This window comes from Juglans microcarpa x Juglans regia, chromosome 3S (assembly GCF_004785595.1).
Source record: "Juglans microcarpa x Juglans regia isolate MS1-56 chromosome 3S, Jm3101_v1.0, whole genome shotgun sequence".
Taxonomy (NCBI): domain Eukaryota; kingdom Viridiplantae; phylum Streptophyta; class Magnoliopsida; order Fagales; family Juglandaceae; genus Juglans; species Juglans microcarpa x Juglans regia.
The window spans coordinates 25,196,575-25,220,158 of record NC_054599.1 but is presented as its reverse complement, the minus strand read 5'-3'; the positions used below and the strand labels follow the sequence as shown (position 1 = coordinate 25,220,158).

General features: G+C 36.5%; 5 protein-coding genes across 6 annotated transcripts; 2 read left to right on the top strand and 3 right to left on the bottom strand.

The window, feature by feature from the left end:
* Positions 1-350: 350 nt before the first annotated feature.
* On the bottom strand, positions 351-3,665 carry LOC121258329 (dnaJ homolog subfamily C member 2-like). The gene is made up of 2 exons (XM_041159817.1): positions 3,465-3,665; positions 351-2,744 (listed from the first exon to the last, which is right to left on the bottom strand). Exon 2 carries the CDS (start codon positions 2,650-2,652, stop codon positions 706-708), a length of 1,947 nt encoding a protein of 648 aa, XP_041015751.1. The 5' UTR covers positions 2,653-2,744; positions 3,465-3,665; the 3' UTR covers positions 351-705.
* A 2,536-nt stretch (positions 3,666-6,201) lies between these two features.
* LOC121258347 (magnesium transporter MRS2-4) lies at positions 6,202-10,094 on the top strand. Its single transcript, XM_041159849.1, has 4 exons — positions 6,202-6,843; positions 7,555-7,997; positions 8,282-8,563; positions 9,551-10,094. Exons 1-4 carry the CDS (start codon positions 6,534-6,536, stop codon positions 9,827-9,829), a joined length of 1,314 nt encoding a protein of 437 aa, XP_041015783.1. The 5' UTR covers positions 6,202-6,533; the 3' UTR covers positions 9,830-10,094.
* A 2,112-nt stretch (positions 10,095-12,206) lies between these two features.
* On the top strand, positions 12,207-16,922 carry LOC121258365 (uncharacterized protein At4g06598-like). Of its 2 annotated transcripts, none has more exons than XM_041159870.1 (5): positions 12,207-12,413; positions 14,130-14,862; positions 15,413-15,488; positions 15,604-15,730; positions 16,242-16,922. In XM_041159870.1, exons 2-5 carry the CDS (start codon positions 14,147-14,149, stop codon positions 16,388-16,390), a joined length of 1,068 nt encoding a protein of 355 aa, XP_041015804.1. In that variant the 5' UTR covers positions 12,207-12,413; positions 14,130-14,146; the 3' UTR covers positions 16,391-16,922. The 2 variants fall into 2 exon arrangements, with proteins under 2 accessions (XP_041015804.1, XP_041015806.1); XM_041159872.1 differs by lacking the exon at positions 12,207-12,413 and adding an exon at positions 12,428-13,376.
* Positions 16,923-17,413: 491 nt separating this feature from the next.
* LOC121258346 (COBRA-like protein 6) lies at positions 17,414-21,091 on the bottom strand. The gene is given in 8 exon segments (XM_041159848.1): positions 17,414-17,896; positions 18,028-18,305; positions 18,437-18,590; positions 19,051-19,272; positions 19,275-19,512; positions 20,543-20,598; positions 20,601-20,621; positions 20,720-21,091. Coding segments are annotated over 8 exon segments (1,317 nt in total). The 5' UTR covers positions 20,778-21,091; the 3' UTR covers positions 17,414-17,606.
* An 882-nt stretch (positions 21,092-21,973) lies between these two features.
* LOC121258396 (60S ribosomal protein L2, mitochondrial) lies at positions 21,974-23,529 on the bottom strand. Its single transcript, XM_041159908.1, has 2 exons — positions 23,289-23,529; positions 21,974-22,662 (listed from the first exon to the last, which is right to left on the bottom strand). Exon 2 carries the CDS (start codon positions 22,629-22,631, stop codon positions 22,152-22,154), a length of 480 nt encoding a protein of 159 aa, XP_041015842.1. The 5' UTR covers positions 22,632-22,662; positions 23,289-23,529; the 3' UTR covers positions 21,974-22,151.
* Positions 23,530-23,584: the final 55 nt, after the last annotated feature.

Sequence of the window (23,584 nt, the reverse complement as noted above, 5' to 3'; positions counted from 1 at the left end):
TTATTCTATAAAAACGCTACCCTGTCCACCACTTCAATTATCTTTGATATAATAGATAATAGATATCCTTTTGATCAGAATAGCACCCTCAAAAAAGTAATCAATCTTATGATCTTAGATGAGCTGTTAATAAATTGTTTGTAAATAGTAGTTAGGTAGTTGAGATTACTTGACTTACCAAACAGTCTTAATTCTTGTAGACATTCTCGCCAAAAGAAGAAAAAAAAAAAAAAAAAAAAAAACACAGTATCATATTTCCACCACAAAACACCATCGACTGATATTCATATAAATTATTGTTATTACTATTCCTCTCTATTATATATCAAAACTAGACCTGCTCTGCTCTCTCAGTACAACACCGTGAATCCATATTCTATTATTATGAAGTATGGTCTGAAAACACGAGAGCATAAAATAGATCCCCATCAACAAAAATAAACTTCAACGGTGGATCAAGAGGATTTGGAAGTTGGAACAACTCTTGCCATCTTGAACTCTCCCATTCAAAAAAATATTAACTATAAAGCCTATATGGCATAGGAACAAAATCAGGATTGAAACCTGATGAAGAAATTTATGTCAAGTACAGCGTAGCTTGAATGTTGCCTACCATGGAAGAACTAAATATGAGATAGGTACCCAAAAACATTTCCCTCATGCGCCTTTTCAATTTTTATGCACCCTCAGACAAAACCCAACCAATTATACTGCATTTTTCTTGTTTCTAAAGCTCTCCTTCAGCAATGTAAATTTCTTCTTGCACTGGTTCACAGTCTTCCCAGGCACCGCTGCTGCAACTCGTTCCCAACGCTGATTGGCTTCCTTTGGGAAGGTTTTTAAAGCCTGAACCAGTGCCCTTTCTTGTACAGCAGACCACACATCTTGCTCTGAACTAGACGAAACCCCATTTGCCGCAGTTGAATCAGAAGCATTCTGGTTGTTTGAGCTTCTGGTTAAAGACCCTTCCAAACTATTGTTCTTTAGAGCACTGCTTTCAGAACCCTGACTTGTCGATACCCCTTCTATTTCCTCTCTAGTTGTAAGTGGAGATGCAATGGCCGGTGCAGGTTTTCTCTTCTCAATAAATGAATCAAATGCTTTGGCAGCATCAGGCTTCTGGAGAAGAACCGTTTTGGTTGCCTTCAGAATCTCTTCCACAGATCTACCTGTTCCAATGTATTCTGAAACAACCTCCCACCTACGAGATATTCCTTTGGGATACTTCTGCATACCCTTTTTCAAAAGCTCAATTTCTTCTTTGCTCCAAGGTTTCTCCTTCTTCTCAAAACTGTTTAATGAGACATTACCGTTGGACCCTACTGTACCATTCTGCTGTTGAGTTTGTCCATGTTCTTTCTTACCCTCGGAATCATTTTTATATCCATCTGCATCTCTGAGAACTTTTGCAAGCTCCATTCCTTCTTTCCCCTCCATCATGTCGCATAAAGTCCTTAGCTGCTTGATATCAAGTGACATACAAAGACTTTCAACATCATCCTCTGAAAGATCAAGCAAATGCTGTGATACAACAGGCCTTGAAAGTGTTCTAAGACGAGCCCTTTCTTTGCGTAGGAGTTTCTTCTCCTTCTCTTTCTCCTTCTTTTGCTGTGAAGCCACTTCTGCAGCTCGTCTTTCCTCCTCCTCTTTCTGACGTCTCTCCTCTTCAGCTATCCTAGCAGCTTCTTCCTCCTGCAACTTCTTTGCAAGAAACTTAGCCTCTTTTTTCCTCTGCTTCTCAGCTCTCTCCTCTTCCTTTCTCCTCAGTATTCTTGGGTCTCTTTTATAGGCATTGTCAACAAGTACACGTATCCGTGTACATTCTTCCTTCCTAGCCTTTTCTGAGAGTTTTGCATTCTGCCTCTCCATCCACCGCTTATGGTCACGAGACTCAGCTTGCTCCAAATCAAACTCATCAGCATGTGGGAATTCTCTCCAACTTTTAAAGCTATACCAAAAGTTATAGAAACTATCCACTTCTTTTAACAGAGTATTCTCATCACCTAAAAATGGGATTGGTTGGTTAACAGACCACCTCCCGTTTCTCAAAAAAGCTGGACCGAACACCTTGAAGAAGTCCTGTGGGGCACAGTCAGTGGGAATGTCATCATCAAACTCATCTGTCGAGTCATATATTCTTCTCCTGACAGGATCCATTAACACCTCATATGCTTCCTGGATGGACTTAAAATGGTTTTCTATTTCATCCTTCCTTGCTTGTTTTGCGTCTTCTGTTTCCTCAGCAAGAAGAAGAGCAGCCTGTTTGTCAGGATGATGCTTCAGAGCAGTCTCACGGTAGCTTTTTCTTATCTGCTCCTCAGTGGCAAGATATCTTAAATGGCTCAAACCCAATAATGCATAGTGATCTTGTTGCTTCGCTCCAGCACCAGATTTCTTTTTCCCTTTGCTGCTATATGAATCAGATGATGGCACATATGTCTGGCCCTTATCATCGACTACCTTTTGATCATCATCATCTGCCTCTTTCTCCTCACAACCAAGGAGCCTGAGAGCAGCAGCATGGAAAGCATGCCCAGCAGGTTCGTACCTTGGAGCCTTGACAGGAAGGCAATTCGAATAGACATAGATTGGCTGTCCATCTACAATCTCTTCTGTGTATGAAATCAACCGAAACTTCGTACAGACAGCCATGACTGTCAAAAAAGCCAATATCGATATGTGGGACTAGCTACACTTCAGTTCAGAACCGTACCTCGTTTAATCAGAAATTAAACAAAGTCCAACTGCAATAGAAAGAAAGTTTATCAATCAAAACTTTTCCCGCTTAGCACATAAAATACATGATGCATAAGCTACTATAGTGCAGAGAAAATAATACTTGTGTAGTTTAGTAGTTACGAGAACATGAAAATATATTGGTGGCGTAAGGCATGAGTTTGAGGGGGGTAAGTACTGAGCAACAAAAAGTGTAAGGCATGTCCATTAGAAAATCCAACCGATGGATTTATGAAACTTGTGATCCTACCAAGGATCATTGAGCAATGAAAGTTTATATTGAGGATTGAAAAAAAAAAAACCCTAAAAAGATTAAGACTAGCATTCTTAGCACCTAGCATATATGCATGTGCACATAGCAATATTGGACAAAAGGTCAAACCGTCGCTGTTGAATAAAAAAATCACAATAAAAAAAAAGACAATCGATGAAATTTTAGGGAAAGAATATGCATTATTTGAGAATATCTAATAAAAAAATTCAAGTAAAAAACACAGCCAGTTAAGATCAAACATAAACTAAATAAAAACAATCTGATTCTCTATTTGGTAGATTCCATTCCATATTTCTGGTCATATGTATTTTGCATGCATCGGGGTCCGCCGCCCACAGGGTGGATTAACTGGACAAAAAAGGGGAAGGGAAAACGAAGAAGAAGAAGAACAACAACAACAACAAAAACAACAAGACCAAAGAGAGAATGAAAAAGTAAACTACAACAAACATACCTTGAGAGAAATCGAGAGGGAGAGAGATTGAGACTTTGCCCTTTGTAGGGCTTTTCAGTTGATCGGGATTGAGAGTTTTCAGTGTCCGTCTCTCATAATAACATTCTGAGGGGGGCAAGAGATGGCTTTATTTTGCCCTAATGAAAACGAGTCGGACTGTTTACTATAGGGCTGTCTCTGAATCTCTGATATTTTGGGTCTGTTTTGGGGCATTTTGAAGTTGGCCCAGCTTACTTATAAGAGAAAAATATCCCAGGTATTTCACGTTTCAATACAAACAAATTTAAATTAATATTCATTAAAATAAAAGATTAACTAAATACAATCTTATAATGTGTAAATCTCACACACTTGTTATTAAAAATTGACATATCATAATTTTTTTATCGATCTCAAATTTGACCATTTTTTAAAAATGAGTGTACGAGATATGCATATCTTAAAATTTTACAAGTATTTTTTTAAAACAAAATATTCATTAGTGAATTATTAGAAAAATTATCTTTTTAAGACGATATGTATAGCACACTTGATAAATTTTTTATATGATATAATTTAATTTTAAAAATAAATTTTAAAATTTGAATCTTACAAATTAAATCTTACTTATGAGTGAATTCGATTTGGTTGGTCAGTCCATAGGGGGCTTTTTGGATCGGACCAAACCCCTTTGGTCCAGGATTCTCACACCCTGGACCAGACCGAACTCCCATATGGATCAGACTCGACTAGAACCATTCAATCCGATCCAATACCAAGCAAAAATTGTTTCATCTTTTTTTTTTGGCAGATAAATTAATAAATATTTTAATGTAGATTATGTAGTTAAAAAAATTATTAATTATAAGTATATTTATGATGGCAATGGTTATAACTTAGACTTTAGTATTCATAATCATTAATAATGGCATATATTAAAAATTAAAATTCTAATATTTTATATATCATATATAGTTAATAAATATTAAATAACTTCATTGTCCATAGATTATTAATGTATGCTTGCAACTTAGGTATCTCATAAAAAATTACCTAGTTATTTTAATTAAGAGAAAATAGTAAAGTATGTATGGATGTATAATGTATCTATATATAATGACATAAATTATTATATGATTTATGATATATTATTAATTGATAGCATATATTATTTAACATTTTATATGATCAATGATGATATATTAAATAAAAATTATATAATTAACTTGTACAGTCATTATATAAAATAATGTTATATATATAATATTTTAAATATATATATAGTTCGATCGGTTTCAATCCGGTTGGATCTTGTCCAAAAATTACAAACCTCGAGACCGGACCAAAAATTGAATTCCTCGTAAATGGAGGATCGAAATCAACCAAACATATATTTTGTAAATTTTACGGACCAATTGTACTATTTAAATAATATGAATTGTGTAATCCGGATAAAATAACTCCACCCATTAATAATCATGGGTCTGGTGGAAATTGGATCAGCACTACAATTTAATATTTAATATTTAATATTTATTTTTATTGTAGTCTAACTTCTATATTAAATATTTCATCAATATAATATTCAACTGATTTGAATTAAGAATGAATTTTGTAATTATAAAATGTGTAAATATTATTGTTATTACTACTTATTGCTTATTTTATTGCTATTGATATTTCTATCTTATTTTCCTGATATTTACGATGGATTTTTATTATGCTCATAGTACTGGATTTCGTGATTGGATTACGTGTTCTGTATTATGTTTGTTTTTAGTGTCGGCTGACACTGTTCTTGTCTTTAATGTCGGCCGGTACTGTGTTTGTCTTTAGCGTCGGCTAATACTGTTCTTATAACGGCTGGTACTGTTCATGTATTATTAAAGTTACTGTTTTAGTGTCTATATAAAGGGGTTCACGAGGCAAGAAGGGCATTCAGAGTTCTAATCTGATCCCTTCCTCTCTCGTCCAAACCTCTCCAGTCCAAGTCCTGTCCTCCTTAGTCCTGTCCTCCTCTCTCTGTAAATCTTCAATCGTCCTTCCCTCATGTCTTCAGCTCCCAACTCTTTTGAGAATTAGTCTCCTTGTAAGTATTATATTTTTAATGAAGAAGTTTATTTCATATCTCTTTTCTTTAGTTTTTATTTCCTCATGCATATGGTCGGTTATACCGCCTGCCTACTTTGCCATCATGCATATGGCCGGTCTTACCGCCTTTAATTTCTATTAATACATTACTGTTCTATTATATTATACCTGGGATATACGCCTTTGGTATCAGAGCCATTGGTGATATTATTGTTATTACTACTTATTGCTTATAGTACAGAATTATTTGTCACTTTGCTGGGCAATAATCTATCGCGAATAACTTTTTAGAGGGATACTATCTGCATGTCATGCTGATTAATTAATAAATATAAAATTTATATAAAAATTTAAGTTTTTAATAATAAATTCCAATCATTTTAAAAAGAATGTGTTACGTTTATACAATTCATAATATGTAATGATACCTACAATATATATATATGATAAAATAAGAATATTTTAATGAAATAGTATTATTTTTACAAATTAATTTATAAAAATAACTTCTTTATTAAATTCTTATTTTTTATTTTTTATAATTATATCTAACATCTGTCATATACGCCAATAACTTACCTGCACCTGTTAAGAAAACGACGAACGAGATGAATTAAAACGACTATATAAATTACTTCCCCATTGGAGGCCGAATACTTTCTTTACCTAATTATTATTATTATTAACCTTTTTTTATTCTCTTATTAAGAGAACAAAACTGTCAGAAAGGTGTGAAATCTAGGGCGGCGTTTATGGCAGAAGAAGGAGAGGGAGAAGAAGAGGAGGAAGTGGAGACGCAGGCCACTCAGACCATTTTTACCTTCACCTAATACCCACGGCCACAGGCCCAAATCCAATTTTTATACACGAAAATCGATAGCTCCTCCGGGTGGCTCGTGGCGAGCGACGGGGATAGCCCCTCCCCCCGGCGGCGGGTATCTTCCTCGGTTACGTCTTCGTTCGTATCACGCAGGAAAAAAAAGCGTCTTGTAACGAATTATGGGCAAAAAGGCCGCCTCATCTCCCCGGACCACCGGGTGGCGCCGCTTGAAGAGGTCTACGGAGTCTCCGTCTCCGCCGGTAGGAGGAGCCGGATCGCCTCCGAACAACAACAGCAACTTGATAGGAGCAAGTGTAGGGAAGGGGAAGAAGAAGACCGGGGGAGCGAAGCTGTGGATGAGATTCGACCAGTCGGGCCGGTCCGAGCTGGTTGAGTTGGACAAGAGCGCCATCATTCGGCGTGCCGCTATTCCCGCTAGGGATTTGAGGATCCTTGGCCCTGTCTTCTCACATTCCTCAAGTATCCTTGGTAATTTCAATATTCTTTGTATGATAAATTTTATAAAATATGAAGTTTTTGAATCTGTTTATCAGTTGTCCATTTTTACGATTGCTCTAGCTATAAATTTAATTGATATGGTAACATCAAAGATATGGAAGCGTGCTTGTTTAACTTAACCTTTTAAAAAAATTTGTCTTTTTACTTGTAAAAAATATCTTCTTGGAAATGTTGGCGTGCAGATTTGGAAAGGGTCTGTTTACCATTTTTTTTTCTTCAGAAAATAGAACTTTACGCAGTTGTGCAGGCTAGTTTCCATGTGTGGGAATGCTTTGGTTATATGAATTTCTTATCATCTGTTAAGGACATATCCTTGTTGAAATGAACGAGTTTCATTGTGCTTTGTTCCTTTTTCTTATAAAAAGGAAATGAATGAGTTTCAGTGCATTCGACAAATATATGCAATTGTCTTACCGGATGCACGCAAGAACCAACTTTACTTTAATCTATTACTGATCATCAACATCTATCTTCTCGCTTAATATGAATTTCGGATGCAATAATGCTTTCTTTGCTTTTTAGATGTTTAAACCAAATTTTGTGCTACTAAATTGATAAACTCTGTTGCAGTTGTTATCAAAGTTATCTTTGAGAAGTCTCTGCCTTCTGGTTGCTGCTAGCTTTTGTAGTGGGTGATTCTGACGATGAAAATGAACTAAATCATCTTATGTTTCCTTGCAGCTAGGGAGAAAGCCATGGTTGTCAATTTAGAGTTTATAAAGGCTATAGTTATGGCTGAAGAAGTGCTGTTGCTTGATCCTCTTCGTCAGGAGGTTCTTCCATTTGTGGATCAATTAAGACAACAACTTCCTCATAGAAGCCCATCCCATGCGGCAGGCCACAGAGATGAACAAGATAATGGAATGCGTGTTTCTACAGGCAGACAATGGTTACCTGTTCCAGAAGCCACTGAAGGTTTGCAGTGTGAGCTTCCTTTCGAGTTTCAGGTTCTGGAGATTGCATTAGAGGTTGTCTGTACATATTTGGATTCCAGTGTGGCAGACCTTGAGAGAAATGCTTACCCTGTGTTGGATGAACTGGCCAGGAATGTTAGCACCAAGAATCTTGAACACGTGAGGAGTCTGAAAAGCAATCTTACCCGTCTGCTTGCACGTGTTCAAAAGGTATTCTTGTTGATTAACATTCATTTTTCAAGAATAAATTATTAGTGAAACATTAGTTGATGTGAGGTATCATAAAAAATGTTATCTCCTCTGTTTTTTTCTCTGTCTAGATGTCTCTTTCTATATGTATTTATCTAGCTATATGTCGATTTTATCTCTACATGGAGAAATATTTGTATTTGAAACAAGTATATATCTCCTTATAGATGTTTATGATTTTTTCTATTTCTCATATTTTTGTGACATATCATCTATAACGAGGAGAACATTCCATCTAATGTCAGGTAAGGGATGAAATTGAACATCTTTTAGATGATAGCGAAGATATGGCACATTTGTATCTGACTAGGAAGTGGATCCAGAATCAGCAATCCGAGGCTTTACTTGGGGCTGTGGCTTCGAATAGCATAGTTACTGCTTCTCCTCGTCTTCGTCGACTTAGTTCTACCAGAAGCGGAAGTTTAGTGACTAGCAACTTTCAGAATGATGATGATGTAGAGGATCTGGAGATGTTGCTTGAAGCTTATTTTATGCAGCTGGATGGAACTCGTAACAAGATATTGTCTGTGAGTATTTCCCTTTTGGACCATTGCACTGGTATATGTCATGTATTTTAAACTTAATGTATCAAAGGCATGCTTTGTTACTTTGTCAAATTTGATCTAGTATTTGATAGATAAATGTAATGTAGCGCTGTTATTTGATTCTTTACGCATTACCCATTTGGGTATTTGGATGATTTCAGACCTTGTGAGAGTTTGACTTTGACAAATCTGGAGCTAATAGAAGCTTTGGGACCACACGGAAATCCATGTTTGAAACAATTCAAATTGGAGAAGAATGGGGAGAGTAGATTAACCCGTTAGATACCTATTTGTTAATAGAACATTTTATCTCCTTTTGATGCCATGCACTAGGAATTGATGCATAAGGGCTTTGTGCTAAGCTTTTGTACATTAACATGATAAAATGAATTATCAAAACTTATTTCTTATATGGGGCTAGATAGTAACAGGTGTTTGATCAAAAGGGCTACTTTTTTCGTGTTTTAACTGTTTTGTGCTGACTAAAGATAAATCTTTAGGCCCGAAGTCATGGTTGTGATGACTATTTTGATGGTGTAGTGGGTTCTTATAATATCTTAAAAAGTTGGGTTCAGGAGAGGATGTTGTAATTATTTTATAGTTTGTACAAAATTATCTTATGGGTGCGCAAGTATGGTTTTGCGAAGGAGCCAGTATAGAATGGGATGTATGTTGATCTATCAAGGAGTTTTTTATTCATTTAACTGTGAATCTTACTTATTTATTAGAAAAAATCTATTCACAAGCCTCATTTTTTACACACCCAACACACCGCTGATGTGGAAGGCTTTTCCACATCAGCTATGTTAAAAAATGATTGGTGTTTTGGCTTTTTTAGGGTTGTAATGGGTCCCACAACAAGTGGTGTGCTAACACGCCAGCATGTGTCGAGCATAACTTTGTTTATATATAGATCATCTATTTGAAATTTACTTGATCTCTCCCTTACTTTTTTTTCTGGGTTTGCAGGTTCGGGAGTATATTGATGACACAGAAGACTATGTCAACATCCAGCTTGACAACCAGCGGAATGAACTTATTCAACTTCAGTTGACATTGACCATTGCATCATTTGCTATTGCTGCTGAAACCTTGATAGCCGGGCTGTTTGGTATGAACATCCCTTGTCCATTGTACAAAATGGACGGGATATTTGGGTTCTTTGTCGGAGGCACTTCAGCCGGTTGTTTGTTGCTATTCCTGCTTGTTTTAGGATATGCCAGATGGAAGAAGTTGCTTGGTTCATAGTCCACCTTCTATCATATTCACTCAAGTTTTTAATATTTGAACATCACCATCTTGACAATCTTATTTCTGGGTCCTATTAAAGGAAGTCATTCAAGTGACATTCCATAGTTGGGAGCCAGTATCAAATTTCTTTCGATACATGCAAGGATACATAAAAACTAAAAGGGTATATTTGATGTGGCTGATGCAACTTCCTCTTGACTTTCTTTCTTTGTATATGATAAGAGTTGCTATAAAATCTACTTCGGACTTCTTTTGGAGGATACATAGGTGATTATGATCAATGTCCTATAGCCAGAGATCACATCATTTATTTCATCTTACGTTGACAGGTCCGAATATAGTCAATATGATTGTGTTGGCAGTTTCTGACCTTTAGTGTCATTGCATGAAAATGACTTCCAGCATTTCTTCTGGAAATCGAACTTTTTACATATTTTGTCAGCATAATCAAATTATATTTTAGGTATAATAGAGAGAGGTGACACTCAAAAGGGAAGGTTTGCATACCAAACTGGATAGTAATTCCTGGCGGACTGCTGATAGATTTTCTGTGCTAGACTTTGGTGATTAAGATTTTATTGGCAATTTCCTTCCATGTTGTCTGTACAGCGTAGCTCTATACTAAAGTAGTTTAAGCGATCGTAAAAGCTAGAAAGTGGAATTGCTAGATCTGTGTACTTTATTTCTTTTAGTGGGTGTTGATCAGTTGATATACGGGTAGATCGACTTTTTCCAGGGTTCTTTTGTTGCAAAGCTGAAGCTCCTTTGCGGCCTATGCCATTGTTGCAAAGCCAGGCCCCTTTTTTTTCACTTTTGGGTGCTAGGAGGCATTCTTAGTGGCTAGAATGATTTGAATTAACCAGCATGTTCATCACTTCATAAATGCAAACATCTTTCCAAGAATTTGAAAGAAATTGGTAAATTTAACTCTTTAGATGGCAAAATTATTGTCAAGGTAGGTGGCCTGATCGATATAATCCTTAACTTTTAAAATGGAGGTTTGTAATTTGAAATTTCCTCCAAAAAAAAAAAAAAAAAAAAAAAGAAAGATAGATGGCAAAATATTCGGTAAAGAATAAAAGAATCTCTCTCTTTACCTTCCTAGGTGGGAAGCTTCGAACATGTATGTCATAGTCATTGTTTTGTGTGGGGTCGATCTTGGGGTACATATTTGAGAATACACATCTGGAATTTGTTGGCTTCTTGTTCACTTTATGCATGGAGTTGGTTGTCCAAATCTGCACTTAGTTGGTTGTCCCAATCTTGGCACCTTTATGTCTCTCTCACTCTCTTTCTCCACATCTTTTAATAAAATCCCACTTTTTTTTTTGGTATCTGCAAGACTGCAACTTGCTGCTTTGCTTTGCGTGCAAATTGCAATTCTCGCTTCTCAACTCCTAAATAGAACAATTAGAATATGATAATTTTAAAAATAAATGGATAAAATAGTGGCAATAGTTGTGGATCCTATCCTTCTACTTGAACTTGGGCAATTATTGTTCCTGTCTTTATTTTCGTTTCTAAATAATATAGAAAATCTCATTGGTGGAGGGATGTTGGATCAGTCATCAAACTATGTCAACTAGTACTTCATTGGTTTGGTAATCTTTTAAATGAGTAATTCCAGTCACTATTCACTTCTATATTCTAGATTTGTAGTTTTTTTTTTTTATAAAGTGTAGAGATATTTTTCATAAAGTATATAGATATTTTTTATAGGATGTAGAGGTATTTTTCATAAGATGTGGAGTATGAAGTAATAAATAGTAACTAATAAAAATAATTTTTCCTTTTAAATTGATATTTCACTATATATCTATTTTTTTCCTTTTACATGCGTTGTGTGAGAGGAAGTGACACGTATTTATCAACATTAATGCGATTTTTTAAATAATTTATTAAATATTAACAAAATGATTGGAATGATTAAATTATCAACAAACTAATTTATAAAAAGAGTAGTTCTGTATATAATTGTGAAGTGTATAAATGTCGTGTAATCATTTTAAAAATGAGTGGGGTCTATTATTAAAAAATTAATATTTTTTATATAGATCTCATATTTTATTCATTTTTTTCAAAACGATTACACAACGATTATATGATTCACGATTGTAAATATTTTTTTATTTATAAAAATAATGCTAACCGTAAGATGGAGAATTATTATAAAAAAAAATTGAAAATACAGATACTTTATTTATATTAATTAATGTGATTGACTTGTACATTAAGAGGAGGCAGTTACAAAGGGGCAAAAGGTACGTTATGGTATGAACGATACAAGAGAGATGATTGGGGGCCAATCTGTGAAGGTCTTTTTGATATTTTCCTTTTTCCTTTTTAATTTTTATTATCTTTCGTTTACATTCTATATTTTATCGATGCCAGCCTATCCTTCAAACCTCCCACAGGGCCACAGTTCCACAACAAGAGTGAGAAACTAGAGAGAGAGAGAGAGAGATTCTTCCAGAGAGGGAAACATAAAATAAACCCTAGGACGGAGAAAGCTAGCTACGATTTCATTCCCACAACCCTTTCCGAATTCTCAATTCGAGATCTCGATCCTTCGTTCCAAAGGGTAGGCCTTTTGTATTTGGAAAAAAAAAAAAAAAACCGCATTCCTTGAATCCTTTTATGCTTCCGAGAACCGAATCCGTTTCCGTTTCCATTGAATCAGTTCCCAATTATCTTTCGTTTGATTTTTAATCTCATACATTGCGACATTTTCGTTTGGCTAAATCTTTAAATTTAGGAGCCGTGTCATTGTCTTTCTCTACTTGTGTTCTGTTTGGTTGCCAAGAAGCTGAAATTTTATATTCTTTATATTTTTAATTGTTTGGGACCTGAGAAAGAAAGCAAAATCTTAAATGAACGGAGCCTGGCGCAATTGGTCTCTTTAGCTAAGGATTTAGGATCCAACATTTATTTTCGTCTTTTCTTGTTTTATTGTCTGCCAAACAGAAAGCTGGGGCTTTATTCTCAATTAGTAGCACATGGTGTCTGAGGATTTATACATATCGTTGTTGTTCGCTTTTTCCTCTTCCGGTGGGCATTGATGATCAGTTAGAAAGGTTACAGAGGAGTTTCTTTTGTGAGGAGATATGAATGAAGAGCTTAGGTTTCATTTGGTAAATTGGTCCAAGGTATGTTATCACTGAGGATTACGTGTTAGAAACCTTATTCTGTTCAACCGAGCCTTGTTGGAATATGTTTATGAAGGTATGTTTTTGAAATAGAGACTTTGGCGGTTGGTTGTGAGTGGTGTGGGTTGTGTTCTCTTAAGGCAAATTTCTTGTATGAGGCCAGCCTTTGTAAAAATATTTGGAGGGGCTCGGGAGAGTTTTCCCATTCTATTAGAGAGCCATGTGGTTGCCCAGAATCAGGCCAACAGAAAGGTGGCTTGCAGAGCCACTATGGCGGCCGATCTGGGCCTCCATTGTGTGGCACCCGGGAGATGCACATAACAGTGTCGGTGTTGGATTGGTGCTACATGTGTAAGACAAGTTGGGAAACGGTTGATCATCTCTTGCTCTATTGTGAGGTAGCACTGTGCTTTATGGAATGCTACTTGTGGTTTGTTAGGAGTGTATCGATTCTGTATAATAGAGTAGTGGATCTTTTGGCATGTTCGATCTGTAGTTGCCAAAACGTTTTTAGACACATAGTGGCGTATAGACTGCATGTGTAAATGATTTTTTTTTTCAGTTTCTTGAATGTCTTGTTGTGTCATGCGGACTCAGATATGGTGGTCAGGCATGATTGCTAGTGCATGTCTCTGTTCTTTTCTCATATTCTTAAATAATTTTCCTCATTTTGAAGAGTCCCATCTAGTAGGCAATAATAACCTAGCTAGCTGGGACATTTGCGGGAACCTCCTTACCGAGGGCCTATGCACTCCCGGGATTAGTCAAAACTTTGTTCTCAGTCACCCGGTGCCTGTCAAAAATAAAAGTAACCTAGCTAGCTGGGAGAAGCTAAGGGTTTGGGTAAGTGAGTTATTCTACGACATTATTACCTAGGAAAAAAAGGAACTATTGGACTTTAGTATGTAATGCTCCGATCAAAACTATATTATGTAATGTTGAAGTGTTGACAGTGTTTTTTGGACCTTTTGGTTGTTCTACTGTACCTTGTTTGTTGAAGATCCTTATTGCAGACAATTTATTGAATAAGATGGTTTTGCAAAAAATTATTTGGCATTTTTGTTCCCTTTTTTTTTTTTTTTGTGTATTCATTAACTATTATATTTGTTCTTTTTTTTTTTTTTGTCATTTCATGCCATATTGTTTGACAGGATCTGGTACTTACGCTATGGCAAGTTCCAAGGGGTCATCAAGTATTAGAAATTTTATGTGCTCTGGAAAGCATGCTCTACTTCCTCCTAAAAGTCCATTTCCCAGTGTTTCCCCACCATATGCTGATTTCCCTAGTAATGCAGTTGGATCAAAATCCATTCAGAAGCCTAGAGAGGGAAATGTACACCACCAACGAACTTCATCCGAGAATCTTCTCTTAGAGGAGCAACCTTCTTGGCTTGATGATCTTCTCAATGAACCGGAAACACCTATTCGCAGAGGAGGTCATAGGCGCTCATCAAGTGATTCCTTTGCTTACATTGACGCAGCACATGTTTCTAACTTAGATTATGTAGCTCAGGATGAGTACAAATATAAGAATTTGATTTCTGTACCTTCTTGGGGATCTGAAGACTTTGAGCATCACAAAGATGTGCAGCATGCTTCATTATATGTGGACTTCAACTTGGCAAAGCAGAATAATAGGGCATGGGAACCATCTTACAATGCTGTGACTAACCCAAGCAGCCATTCTATCAGGGATAACACCGTTCGCCGGAGTTCAGGATCATCATGTTTACTACAGGAAGCTGATAGGTTTCAATCTACAGAAAGTGAGAAGCAGGACCAAGTTGAATACGGTTCACAAGATGCAAAAGCTTTTTCTGAAAGAAGGGATGGTTCTCATGCTAAGGCTTCTGCTTCCGAGACGGATACAAAACGTGCTAAGCAGTATGTATCCAGTTTTAATTGTTGTTTATATTTTATTTCTTGTTGTTGCTGTTGATGTATAACGTGATAAACATCTATTTCATGCTTAATAAAATCTTGTTTATCGATAAAAAAAAATGTATAACATGATAAACGCTATAGTGGAATATTATATCCGTGAGCTGAGTCAATTGACACCTTTTTCAATCTATTGCATTCTAGTCTTTCATCATTTTGAGGTGAAAATAATGTGTTGAAGGCTTTCTAATAAAGGGAGGTTTGAGGTTAGTTTATCCTATGAGGCTCTTAGAGGGTCTGTAGTGGTTGAGTTTTTTTATCTTTTGACATTCTCTCTCTCTCTCTCTCTCTCTCTCTCTCTCTCTCTCTCTCTCTCTCTTAAATATGACAATTATGTTGGTTCAGATGTGTCCATACACCTACATGATTTTTGTGCTACTGGTATTTATATTCAGATTGGTAATTATAGGATAAAATTGTAGAAGAGAGGAAAGGTTGCCGTGTTCTGGAGGGGATTCATTTATCACTACATGTGAAATGCTATTTGTTGCAGGCAATTCGCTCAACGTTCACGGGTCCGGAAGCTTCAATACATAGCTGAGCTTGAAAGGAACATACAAGCTTTGCAGGCAAGCAATGGCAGAAGTTGAAATACTACATAAGATTGATTTGGTGTTAAATAAGTTGAATTTATGCTGTACAAAAAAAAAAAGCTCAAACATTAATTTCATGTGTACTTCACAGGCAGAAGGGTGTGAAGTTTCAGCTGAACTTGAATTTCTCAATCAGCAGAATCTTATTCTGAGCATGGAGAACAAAGCCCTCAAACAACGGTTAGAAAGTCTAGCTCAGGAGCAGGTCATAAAATACTGTAAGCTTCTATCCTTGACAATTAAGATTTTGCTATTCCATCTTTTTATCTGTCTCATTTATTGCTTGGCTACATAGATCAGTTTTAAATACATGCTTAGTTATAAATAGCCACGTTGGATGAATTTTTTATTTTTATTTTTATTTTTAAAATAAGATTATTGATAGACATGCTATGTTACCTTTTATTGGTTATAAGTTGCATTCTAAATCCACAGCTAGTAGATTCTGTTCCTAAACATGATCCACAAAACAAGCAGTCCTTAAAAAATGTATACTGAGAGCATAGGTATCCTTTTGGATGCATCGGATCTTTCTGAAATTTGCTGGTAAATTTTGTACCACCATATCAGCATTGTTTCAATTACACCACCAGGAGATTAAAAGATTGATAGACTAAAATGAATCGAGAAGATCACGGATTTGCTATGTCCTGGACATCAAATATTTGCATTCATACATTCATTCTGGTAATGATGGAAAGAGACTAAAATATGTAATGCTATCTTCAGTGGAGCAGGAAGTATTTGAGAGAGAGATTGGGAGGCTACGAGCCTTGTATCAGCAGCAGCATCTACAGCAACAGCAACAGAAGCCATCTTCTAGCCATCGACGCACGAACAGCAGAGACCTAGCTTCCCAATTGCTAACCTCTCTTTGAAACACAAGGAAGCCAATTCAGGCAGTGACCCTGTAACGGGTCCACTTCGCATATAGGTTGTGATCTGTCAAGAGCTGTGTATGTTTCCCTCCTCGATTGGCATTGCCCTGTCTGTGACCAAATTTGCCGTTTCCCTTGTGCGAAATAACTGATGCCCTCTCTCTGCCAGATTCTTGCGATTTCATTCCATTTTTTACACCTGTTAACTTGATATCTTCATGTGCACCTGGTAGTCATTGCCAGAAAATTATTCATTTCTGGCAGGTGACTTATCGGAGGTGGTAACTCAAAACAGATTTGATGTGTCAGTCTGTATGTTTCTTAGAACATTAATCCATTGAAGTCTTTTCTCCATTTGTTGCCCATTGAGAATTCCACATTTGTTGAGTTGAACCCCGTGCAGAGATCTTTAGGCAGTTTGGATGTACACCAATCATAGCAAGATAATGCGTACTTGTAAAATGTTTTTAATGAAACCCATGTTTATTATTGGGTTTTGTTTTTGGTACGGTGAGAAATTTAATTTCTTGAATGCACATGTACCTGGTTGTCAATTCTTACATCCACACCCCCCACCGGCCAAAAGGTGGGCCCTTCCATAAAAACTATTTAATTTATTAGTTTCATTCCCCGCTGGATCCTGCATTTTCCATTTTTTCTTTTCTTCAATGCGAGATGGAGTCTGCGCTTGGGAAGTAAGAAGGAAGAAATTAAAAATATAGTTTTGTTTGGTTACCGCTAAAGCAGTCTAGCTGGTAAACGAAAAGGAATCATGAGGAACAAAACAATCTAAAAACGTTTTTTTTTTTTTTAATGAATATAAATTTTAAGCTATAAAATATAAGATCTAGAAAAGTTGGACAGTGAGTAATCCTGGAAAAGTCCTGTTTTTATGCTAAGCGGATATCTGATTCATCTCATTTTATCATTACAATTATTTTCAAATTTTTACATAATATAATAAACAATTTAATTTTTTAAATCTCTAAATAATAATAATATTAAAAATAATATCTTTAATAATATTTTATTTAATTTTTAATTTTTATTTAAAATATCTCATCTCATCTCATCTACTATCCAAACCAGCCGAATTGTATAGGTTTAACCCAGTTTGTATCTCATTTTTGCGTCCTCAAAATTATGAGCTGCAGCACTAAGAAATGAGTTGGGTATTCAAAACTGAGCTGTAATCTCGAATGCTTTCAGAGACTTCTCAGAGCACTACTGTAAGCAACAACAACAACGAGAAAGAGAGTATGGAAAGCGTTGGTGTAGCACTATGAGTATGAGCTGTGTTTGGGAGCCTAGGGTATTGATCTGGAGGGGGCATGACACATTCATCACCGTTGAAGGAAATTCTTCTTGGAAAAGTCCATCCTTCTCTAAAAGTGAAAATCCCCGGAACTTTGTGCAGTAGCATCTCGGTTTGTACATTTCCACTTGGTCCCGATTGCAGTAACATGTCATTGTAATACTGAATCCCCCAAAGCATTCCGGTGTCATCTGATTAAAATGTATTGACAAGCTTACTTTTAGTATCGGAATTTTTTTTTTTTTTTTTTTTTTAAAAAGTAATACTAAAAGAAAGAGCAGAAAGAACAGAGAGGCTGCCTCATTAATAAATCTGAACTTACTTATGTATGCATACGAGTTAAGGGGGTGGTAGTTGAAACTGAAAACCTGAGTGACATTTCCCAGGTTGGGGTGGAGCACCACCAAGTTCCACATGGAATAGTTTTTAACAAAATTTAGATTTGTGATGGTGATCTTGACACGCCAATACTCTCTGTAACTGTTTTTCACATGCCAATGCACCTGTATTGGGCACATGTGGGGAGAGCACCTCACCAAAGGTTGTGGGTCTTCTTCATTTGCATGTGGTTGTTCCAACAAGGAAGGAGTTTCGCCAGACCTGCAATTTTTAGGAAAGAAAAACAACAACAGATAATTTGAAAATTGAGGAAGAAAAAGATGTAGCATATGGGTGGACATAAGAATGACTAAGAGAGAGAGAGAGAGAGAGAGAGAGCAAATAAGTCTTACTTTACACATTTTCCTCCAGCCAATCCTTGACAATTACAGCTGCACTGGGGGCAAGGAACAATGGTACTGTTGTAGAATGCAGACAAGGAAACACAACATTTTGGAGCAGGTGATGCTTGAAATTGCGAGTATATACAGGTTACATTCCACGTCTCTACGATTATGTCAAAACATAAAGTAAAAGAATCAATATTACACCATTCGATCTGATCACATCATGTAAACAGCAGTTTCAAATTTACTTCTTAAGGAAAAAACAAAGACGAAGAAAAAAAAAAAAAAAAAACTACATATTCATTAATCAACATATATTGCTTGAATTTTCCTTGTTTTCTTTGAAAAATAATAAATATGATAGTGATGACAAGTTATACAACAAGAATGAGATGTATATATCAGGCTTGGAATTGAAAATCCTCCCAGAATTTAGATCAGAATTCTTTTCTGTCTTTAGGCGTACTTTGAGATGGTGGCAGGAGTGACTGACTGGGAAGTGTAAGAATTGAGGTGATTGGATTCCAAACTCAGTTATCATGCTGATAATTTTCACCAAAGGCAGAAGATCAAAAAGGCTTAGCACAGCAAATATTTTTAGAAAGAACCTAAATACGAACCAAGAGCTTGTGTCCATCGACGGCTTCCATCCTCTTTGAACATGGTTGGTGGAACCTGAAACGGGTCTCCACATGTATAACCAGGAAGACCAAGGTTGAAATTCATGGGCATGAAGCTGCTGTCTCCACTAATGTTGCCCGCAGAAGCTTTATTAACATTCATCCGAAAAGCGGCAACAGACATGCTAGAGTCTTGTGTCATGGAGGAGAGCAACCCTCCTTGCAGCATTTGGAAAACTGCTTGTTATAACGTGCTCCTGGCATGAGATCAACAATCACTGGCTGCTTCTCACAGCAATGAGGAAGAAATTGACCCCTAAATCTGGAGCAGTTTCCTTGCTGGGTTGCCTCTGCTCCCCACATATCCCATATTGCCTCGTCCCCTTTCCATGTCCAGCTCAGTTTCCAACCAGGCCGTTCCACATGTCGAAATAGTTGGAAGTTGTAGAGTGATACCCTTAACTGCAACATTTACACAGATATGGAGAACAAACTAAAATTTGACAATATCTGAACCAAAATGCATGATTATGTTAATATGTTGGTGCACTTTGTTGAATGCAACAATGGTAGATACTGCAACTACTGCTAAAATTTATAGTTTAGGATACACATAAGAGGACAGAGTATCATTATCTTTTTCGAAACATTTTGAGACTGTATTTATTAAAATCAATATTATAAACTGTACAATATTAGGAGGCAGCCATGCATGCAGGCACCGCTCCTCTCTCCAGCAAACTATATCCAATCACAACATGCATGTCGGAATTGTAAAAGATTGTAATGCATGCCCTTCGAAAAATGATGCGAGATGCAGTGATTGAATAGAAGTCAACCGGAAAGAGCACAACATGCATGTCGGAATTGGTTCCTTCTAACATTCCAAGCAAATAAATAGACAAATAAGAATTCTCGTTTTCTTCTTGAGATAAAACACAAATATTCTGAAACCGATCGAAAGGTCATGACAAACAAGTATTCTCATTTACAACGTTCACGCCAAAAATGGAACTTACAAAAAAAAAAAAAAATAATAAAAAAATAAGAAAATTCATATTATTTTTTTATTGATTTTAAAAAAATCTTAGGACTTTGCATCCTAAGTTATCAGCTGTTCAATTTTATTAGTTTAGAATGTAAACAGACAAGTATGAAGATACCGTTTGGACTTAAAAAATTCATCTCATTATTATAAATTTTTTCAAATTCTCACACAAAATATAATAAATAATTAACTTTTTCAAATCTCAAAACAACAATAATATTAAAAATTAATATTCTAACAATATTTTATTCAACTAATTTAAAATCATCTCATCTCACTATCCAAACGAGAATCTTTCGTTAGTATGCCCTAACTAAGATCAATGATCATTTCTGATGAGGATGGCCCTCGAATAATCAAAACCCAGAGAGTGTCAGATAAGTGGCATAAATACAGATAAATAAAAATAGGATTACACCATTAAAAACAAAATGAAGAACTTACATCATACGTGTTACCATTGTCGAGCATGAGATCCCATGTAATCGTTATATGGCATCAGGGTCCAGTGAATCATACCCATCTGAACTTCCATCAAATTGACCCCAAAAGATCAAGTAATGCAAAGATAAAAATTGAATGGAGAATCAAGTTTAAAAAAGCCATAGAAAAGGTACTTACAAGAAGATGAGATAGAGCTTAAGAGAAAGAGGAAGATGAAAATCAAGGCCATACCCATTGATCTTTGATCAATGAATAAAAATGGGTTCGTTTCGAAAGCCCGATATAAACGCTAACTCTCCTTCTTGACTCAGTGCCAAAGTCATAAATCGTGCCAAGAAAACGTTCAAATGTGGGACTGTTTGTCTCTATCACTTTTTATCTCTCTTTAAAACAAATTACGGAATTCTTACGAATTAAATGCCGCTATGGTATAATGCCAAATCTGGAAGATTATCATGATAACGTCTAAGATCAGTTCAATTTTTGTCAGTGTTGACTCATTCAAAGTTCACGCGTACTGTGATCCCCGGCATCTCGGTCCTCTCGGTCTCTCTCCTGTCTCTCTCGCTCTCCTCTCTGTGTTCTATTTTTCTTCTTTCATTTGAAGTTTATGACCTTCCAACTTTCAAGCAGTTCCTTTTTAATTTTCTTTCCTGTGTTTTCTTTCTTCTCGCATTTATTCACCATAATATCGACTTTAAACATCAAATTTGATATGCTTTTTTTTTTTCTATTTTTCTTTATTTCCTTTATAAGCCGCGTTAGATGTTGCATGGGTGTGCCCTGAAAAAAAAATCGTAATTAATGTGACAGCATATACTTCTCTTTTTATTTTATACTGTAAATGGTTGACGCATGACAATGCGACATTAATCTTTCACGCTAGAACAGCTATTTCAGTTCCACTAGTTAGATTGTGAATCATGGCACAGCTTGTATTACAGTCATTCTTCAGTTGTTTTCTCTTTCTTCATAATCAAGATATGTCAATTTACGCTCCACTCCAAACGCTTTCACAGCTTACAGCCTTCAATTATTTAATAAGATAAGTTACTTTGAAATCCATACATCGTTTGCTAGTTCTTTTTTCCCATTTTAAACCAAACTGTAGAATTAATGGCCAGAATAGGTATGTGCCAGTTCCAAAGCTTTTGACAAAAATCCGTAAAGAATTATCAAACACTCTTCAATTACACCATTTGACATCTTTACTCATGTTTCGTTTTTGTTACTAGGACCGATGTGAACTAAACAGCTGACGAACACTACCGGATAGTCCCTCCTGTGCTCAGCCTAATATTCAAGGAAAAAACCCCCTTCCACTTTATGTATCTTTATCTCTCCCTTTCACTTGAATCTCTCAAGCTTGTTCGGAGAATTCATATACAAATCGAGAAAGTGCGAGAGAGAACTTAAAACTGGTCTGCATCCTTAAACAACAGACATGATTTCAAACTTCTATGGCAGCACAGTAGCATTTATCTAACAGAAACAAAATTGAAAAAATAAAAAAACAACTTAAAAAACCCTGCTTCAAACGCAATTTAAAAAATCCCAAAGGCAAAACGAAACAAAACTAGAGCAACAAAAGAAAAGAAATTAATAGATGCTACTTTCTGCGCTTCAGGGGTCCAGTTTTGTACCCAGACTTGCAAGGCTTCCCCCAAGGAGTACGAGAACACTTCCCATGACTTCCACTACTCTTGCTCTTACCCTCACCTCCACCGTGTGGATGATCTACTGGATTCATAGCCACTCCTCGAACTTTTGGTCTTATACCCAGCCATCGGCTCTGCCCAGCTTTCCTGAGCTTCCGAGCCCCATGACCTGGGTTTGACACCTGACCGATTGTGGCCCGACACCGAGAATTGATCAACTTCTCAGCACCTGAAGGTAGTCTCACTAAACAATACTTGGACGTTGGCTCTTTCAAGATCTTTGCAGAAGTACCTGCAGCTCGAACTAGCTTGCCACCTTGACCCGGGTTCATCTCAATATTATGGATCATTGTTCCAATACGCATGGCAGCAAGTGGCATGCAACTCCCAATTTGTGAATTTATGTCTAGATGGAACATCTGGTTCATCATGCTATCACGCAAAGGAGGAGTGCCAGCACATCTATGAAAAGTGAAATAACGAACCATAAGACTTGGTACAAAATTTTGTATTTTTATCAGTTTCTGACCAGATGATAGAGCAATGAACTCAAATATAATTGAGCCTGATGCACTAGTTCGCATGATTGACTTGAATTCTCTCTCTTGAAAATGTCCAAAGGAAAATACCTCATTGCATGGACGACGGAAAAGCAACTCGCTTTCGACCAAAAACTAAAACCGAGACAACAGTTTGGCCCACTTAAGCAGAGCATTTTATTTCCCAAGGACCAAAACAAGAAGAAAATTGAAACACATCTCTCTTTTTCAATCATATCAGGATGAAGCAGCAATTCGGATTTCAACCTCCAAAGCGAGATTAATACAGCAATTTGCCCCGTAAAGTAGTTTCTCTCATATTCCCGAAAAAGAACAAAATCAAACTTCGTTCTTTTTAGAAGAAGCTGCCTAATCAAAACTTAAATCATTTTTGCGAGAAAGACCAAAGCTTTCGGTTTCTATACTTCCACAGCGTTTTCTCAGCAACCAAACAACTTTTTTTAAAAAAATCCGTCAATGGTATCCTCGGAACCAATTAGTGGGTGGTCAAAGAAAGAAAAATGCGAAAGCTATGAAAAAGAAAAGTACCGGAGGAGAGACTGCGACGAGCAACGTTGTTGTAGAGAGAGCGGCGGATTGTAGGATGGACAAGATTGAGACGGAGGTCGAGCTTGTTGAAGAAGCTGGATGAAGCACGGCGAAGAGCCATCGATCAAAGCCCTCTCTGTAGGGTTTCAGTGAGATTCAGAAGCCCTTCCAGTTCCAGCCCAAATCGCACTTTTTTGCCATTTTATTGTTCCCGTTTTGTTTTTCTCAGACCAAAATCCTTCGGGTCCGGATCCCGCCCAATTGAATCGAAGCGTCTCGGGTCTCACCCTTTAAAA

Coding starts and splice junctions, on each gene's coding strand:
- LOC121258347 (XM_041159849.1), top strand. CDS start 6,534: ATGGGCAAAAAGGCCGCCTCATCTCCCCGGACCACCGGGTGGCGCCGC. Junction 6,844..7,554: donor ACATTCCTCAAGTATCCTTG/GTAATTTCAATA, acceptor GTTTCCTTGCAG/CTAGGGAGAAAGCCATGGTT. Junction 8,564..9,550: donor CTCGTAACAAGATATTGTCT/GTGAGTATTTCC, acceptor CTGGGTTTGCAG/GTTCGGGAGTATATTGATGA.
- LOC121258365 (XM_041159870.1), top strand. CDS start 14,147: ATGGCAAGTTCCAAGGGGTCATCAAGTATTAGAAATTTTATGTGCTCT. Junction 14,863..15,412: donor GATACAAAACGTGCTAAGCA/GTATGTATCCAG, acceptor TATTTGTTGCAG/GCAATTCGCTCAACGTTCAC. Junction 15,489..15,603: donor GGAACATACAAGCTTTGCAG/GCAAGCAATGGC, acceptor TGTACTTCACAG/GCAGAAGGGTGTGAAGTTTC.
- LOC121258396 (XM_041159908.1), bottom strand. CDS start 22,631: ATGATGAACCAGATGTTCCATCTAGACATAAATTCACAAATTGGGAGT.
- LOC121258329 (XM_041159817.1), bottom strand. CDS start 2,652: ATGGCTGTCTGTACGAAGTTTCGGTTGATTTCATACACAGAAGAGATT.